The 5,584-nt window shown below is 41.5% G+C and overlaps 1 protein-coding gene across 5 annotated transcripts in view; it reads right to left on the bottom strand.

Annotated features, from left to right (window-relative positions):
- LOC109287955 (multiple epidermal growth factor-like domains protein 6) overlaps positions 1-5,584 on the bottom strand; it is a 360,336-nt gene that overhangs the window by 307,471 nt on the left and 47,281 nt on the right. For all 5 annotated transcript variants that reach the window (XR_002095029.1, XR_002095028.1, XM_019503252.1 and 2 more), the window contains exon 4: positions 4,886-4,990. Coding sequence is in view for 3 of the 5 variants with exons in the window: in XM_019503252.1 (XP_019358797.1) it covers positions 4,886-4,990 (105 nt within the window). In the remaining 2 variants the exon portion in view is untranslated. The remainder of the gene's footprint in view (positions 1-4,885; positions 4,991-5,584) is intronic.

The raw sequence follows: 5,584 nt of genomic DNA, 5'->3' as shown, positions 1-5,584 counted from the left end.
AGATACTTGAAACTAAGGCAGAAGGGATAGGAATGAAAACAATTTTATTTGGGGTCAGGCAGTGCATGGAATGGGTTTAATGGCAATTTGAAAGCCACAATACATTGCTATTAAATAATTAACTCACAGTAAATTCAAACTACTTTCAGGTGGCAGAGTTCTAATGTCAGCTGCAAAAAGAGAAACTAAGACTGTTAATTTCATAATAAAATGCACTTTATTTTGTCTGCAGCAAATCTGACACAAACCTCACCAGTACAGCAACCGAGAGATGCCTGCAGTGTTTAACAAGGCCTTTTACTTTAAAATGACCCCAGCTTCAATTAGACAGATGAATTGACCAAAACTTTTTTTTTTTTTTGAATGGAGGTTTTTACCCACCTAGTATTTAATTTATAAATGAAATCCTGCCAGACTACAGATAGCAGCTATTGTATAACACTGAAGAAGTGATGACTACTGAAATTCCATTCAAACCCAAAGGAATCAATAGAAAGCAGACAAACCACCAAGATAAAACTCTACCCAACTGTAGACAGCGGAAATTGCAGAATAACTTGTATTGTTTTCACAATGTCTCCAGTCATTTCCCTGCGAAATGGCAGCTGCACAATCTCATTTTGGTCTCCGAATCTGACCTTGTCCCTCCACACTTTGTACCCATGATTTCCCCATTTAGAATACTGCATGCCTTCTCTACTCTAGGGAATGGCTTAATGCTTTAAGCATTTCAAGGTAATCAATACTTTTAGAGCTGGAGCTTTGAAATCTAGTTCAGATTTCTGACATGTATGGCTGTGTACACACATAAAAATAACTTGGGAGAATTCTCCCAGCTTTTTCTCTACCTGGAGAGTACTTGCCCACAGCCACATGTACAGACATTTGAATGCTAAAGCCCCAAAAGTGGAGACTTTGCCGTGCTGATATTGCAGCCAGGGAAAAGGACCCTGTGCACACATCTCTGTGTGCTCTGCAGGCTTCCTTAGTCTGGCTGGTGACAGATAGCAGCAGTGCATAGGGCCACCCTGATTGGCTGACCCAGACTGCCTATGGTCAGCCTGCATTTCTCTGCAGCACAATACGTGGATTGCAAAGGTAATTCTGGAGTGGCAGAGTCCAGTGAGTGACATACTGTTTCCCTGCAGGGGGCAGGAGGAGAAGCTTAAGGATTATGTTCTCTTCTAAGAGAAGCCATGGCATGTACAGACATCCACTGTCCCAGAAGAAATTCTCCTGGGAGCAATTTAATCCTGGTTGTTCCCAGGTTATTTTTCTCCGGGAGTGGCTATTTTTACTCTAAGAGAAACAGCCTGAACATGTATTGGGTTATCATGCATCCAGAATGACACAGATCTGTTCATTAGGACTCTCTGGATTCTACCCCACAGCCAGCTTTGCACTCACCTAACTGTCTTGCAGTTAAGCCCACAATCCTCCAATTTTCTCATGAGAACATTGTAGGATACCAGATCAAAGGCTTTTTGGAAGTCAAGGTATACAATGTCAACCTCCTCTCTCTTATCCAGGTTATGAGTTACTAACCTCGTCTCCTTTTACGATTAAGGAAGACAATACCTGCCCGTGATGAGAAGCCATGCTGGCTGTCATTCAGAATCCTACCTTCTGCAAGTGTATCACACATAGACTCCTTAATGACTTTTTCCAGGATTTTCCCTGGGATAGAAGTTAGGCTGATTGACCTATAGTTACCTGGGCCCTCCCTCCTCCCCTTCTTGAAGATGGGCACAACATTGGCCCTCTTCCAAACCTCAGGGACCTCCCTGAAGCGCCATGAGTTTTGGAAGTTTCATCAGGGGTTCTGCGATGACTTCAGCCAGCTCCTTCAGCGTGCTCAGATGGAGTTCATTAGGTCCTGCTGACTTACAAATGTCTAGTTTTTAATTGGTCACACAAATTCTATGGCAATAGTGGGAAGACGGTCATTCCTGCCCTGCTCACTCTGTGCCCCAACTGGCATGATTTTTCCCTTAGCCAGATAAAATACCAAAGCAAAGTAGTCATTCAGGACTTCAATTTTCTCCCAAGTGCCGGGAACCAGCTGTCCTGAGTCAAGCAGTGACCCTACACTCCCATTTGTGTTCCTCCTGTTTCCTACATATTTTAAAAAGGACTTCATGTTGTCCTTGATTCCTGTTGCCAATTTAAGTTCAGTTGCCACCTTAGCCTTTCTAATCTGTTCCCTACAAGGGCAGGGCATTGTTGTATAGTCTTCTTTGGAGCCTGTCCCAAGCTTACATTGTTTGCATGCCTCTTTCTTAGGGGGACCATGGATTTCCCTGTTTAGCCAAAAGGGCTTTCCAGCCCTTCTGGTACCTTTCCTCTGCATGGGAATGGACTTCCTTTGTGCTTCAAGGATAGTGTCCTTAAGGGATGACCACTCTTCATGCACTCTTTTCACCTTCGGTCCCTGGTCCCACAGCGCTACCCCTACTAGTGACCCGAGTTTGTTGAAATTTGCATTTCTGAAGTCCAAAACTTCAACCCTGCTATCTACTTTGTCTGTCCTGTGATGGACAGTGAACCTAATGGTTTCACGGTTGCCATTGCCCAGGCTACCCTCTACATTTAAGTTGGTCACCAGGTAGTCTCCTTAGGCCAGAATCAAGTCTAGGAGAGTGTTACCTCTGGTTGGCCCATGAACCTCCTGAGCCAGGAAGAGCTCTTTGATGCAGGTCAGGAAGGAACACAACCAATCCGACTTGGCCGAGTGCTCCTCCCAAGAGATGTCTGGATAGTTGAAGTCACCCATGATGACCATGTCCCACGCACATGAGGCCTCCATCAGTTCTCCGGCAAACTCTAGATGGAGTTTCTCCCTCTAGTTTGGTGGTCTGTAGTATACACCTACAGTTAGGTCTCTCTCACCACACCCTTGCCTTCAGCTTGACCCAGAGGGTTTCAAGCCATTCTTCTTTGGAGCCAGTGTCAGCCTCCAAGGAGGTCTACTGCTCCTTCACATCGAAAGCTACACCTCCATCTTTCTTCCCTACCCAGTCCCTTCTATGCAAGGCATAGCATAGGTATGAATTAACTGTATTAAAAACAGCCATGCATATTATTTTAACATAGGCAAGATTTGAAAGTAGAATTTGACCCCCTATTCTGAAAGTTTGCTATCAGCAGACACATTATGAGTTGTTTGTACATTATTGAAATGCTCCATTTTTAGATACTTTTAACATTTGTAACAAGACTCTATATGACCGGGTTTTAATGGGGAAAAGCAATTTCTGTCCCTGCATTAGGAAAACACTTGCATTCCTCTCTCAGTAATGTTGAATTTGACTTACTGCTCATATTGCCCCATTACCTTCACTTAAAATAACTGCTACTCTTTGGTTAGAATGAAATTCACACTAGTATAATGAGACTGCGCCAGGCTGAGTCTGTAACATGAGCTCCACTGCAGCCAAAATAAAAGTTGGAGTCTAACAAAAGTTATGAAGCAAAGGTGACTCAAGTCAGATCAAGTTGGGAACTTAGCTTTGAGTCTGCTGCATTTAAATGAAGCCCTGTTGGAATGTGACAGGATCGTTAAATTCTCCTTCACTTGCACTTAAATATTTTCGGGTGGCGTATAGGAGGATACCTTGTAGCCAGCTAAGAATAACTGCACCCTCATGCCTCAAACTGTTGTAATAATACTGCATGGCAATAACTTGAACCACCACTTAAGGATACCTTCAGAAGATAGTGGAGAAGTGCACCAAAGTGTGAGAAACCAATATATCTTGTTGGCCTAATAAAAGGTAGTCTCAATTGCCTTCTCCTCCAATATGGCTACAATCTGGATACCAGAAACCAATATAAAAATTGTTTACTGAATGCAGAGAGGTCATAAGACTTTGGACTAGCTTTTCTACAATTACACCGAGATAATGCAAACCTACCTCAACATAACTAGAGCGGAATTCTTCTTCTATCTGCCACCTATCCAAATCTGTTAGTGAAAAAGGACCATCAAAACTTATTGTCTTTCACATGGCTAGAAAAAGACCAGTCTAAAGTTTCAGGCTTTATTACCGTAGAACCACAATGTGATTAAATCCTAAATGATTGAAATATAGCAGAAACCATTATTATAGTATTTACACAATCCTTTGTCTAACTCAGTCTTACTAAGAGACTGACTTAAAGAAAACTTAGCAACAATACATCATTTCCATAATTCTGCAGACATTTACATAGTGAGAGCTAAAGCAGAATGCTAATTCATATTCCTAGCTATTAAAAAAAACTCAGTGAAGATTATTAGATTGTAAAGTAACAAATAAAAGGAAAAATACCACAGTGAAGTCAGAGACACTATACATTGCACAACTCGAGCCCTTTATTTTGTTAACTTTAGCATTAATTGCAACATTCCATAGAATACTAAGTTCCCTAGTATATTTTGCACAACCCCCCCAACCCACCAAAAAGCAGCTTTCCCTCTGTCAGATGCATAATGACAACAGCCCATTATGAAATATCTGTGGCATTAATTACTTACTCCAAACTCCACTGAGTTTGGGTGCACATTATTTGCAAGGATAAAACAACAGAGGAGAGGCACATTGATGTAGAATGCTGCTGAGAAAGATCCAATATATTAAGTGAGCACTGGAAAGAGTTCTACTGTACTCTTAGCAGTGAATTAAGATAAGGTTGATATTCCACCCAAACTGATGGAATCAAGCCACCAATCAAGCCAGCATTTTTTTTAATGAATATAGATGAAGCTATGCCATAACCATTTGAAAACCAGAACACGTTGGAATCCACGCCTAACAAATGTGAGATTAATTCATGCATCTGAACACCTAAAAAAGATAATACAGTTGATCATGTGTACACTGCACATGAGCCAAATGGGACTCACCATACTGGCAGCGAGGACCCTGAAAACCCTCTGGACATTGGCACATCTGGGATCCTTCTTCAGAGCATTTCCCTCCATTGAAGCAAGTACTTACAGTGCACAATGCTGAGCGAGGAATAAACACCACACACACAGAACAACACACACACAAAAAGAAACTTCAGTGTGGAACTCTATGAAAAATACATTTCCAGAGTCATGTTTCAGTTCTAACAGAAACCTCTGAATCAATCATATGAATCGGGGGTTTTTCATTAAACAGAATGAATTGTCTGATGATAAAGCTTATTCTAACTAGTATATTGAGATCGTGGCCTTGTTCAGAAGAGCACTCTAATAATATCACACACACACAGACTTATGACTTTAGCTTTGCTTGCTAAGTGGCATGGTCTAACTTCAAGGTAGTTTAGAGGGTGGAAAGCAGTCTGGCAAAATTGAAAATGCTAACAGTCCACAGGAAGTGTGATGGAAAGGTACAGGACTTGTTGTAGCATAATCCAGAGTCAATTGGAACAGAGTACTACATTTAAAAAGTTCATTCGATAGCCAAAGATAGATGAATCCCCATCATCTAACATGCAATACAGAACCAGCTGAATGAGAAACAGCAGCTGTGTTTGTGAACATAACTGATTATAAAGGCAATTCACTTACTCTGATACCGTAAATTCACAGTAAGTCCTTTATTTTTTCAGG

This window comes from Gavialis gangeticus, unplaced genomic scaffold (assembly GCF_001723915.1).
Source record: "Gavialis gangeticus isolate Ggan-Ray unplaced genomic scaffold, GavGan_comp1, whole genome shotgun sequence".
Classification (NCBI taxonomy): Eukaryota; Metazoa; Chordata; order Crocodylia; family Gavialidae; genus Gavialis; species Gavialis gangeticus.
The sequence above is the reverse complement of the archived record's forward strand: the minus strand, read 5'-3'. Positions and strand labels throughout refer to the sequence as shown.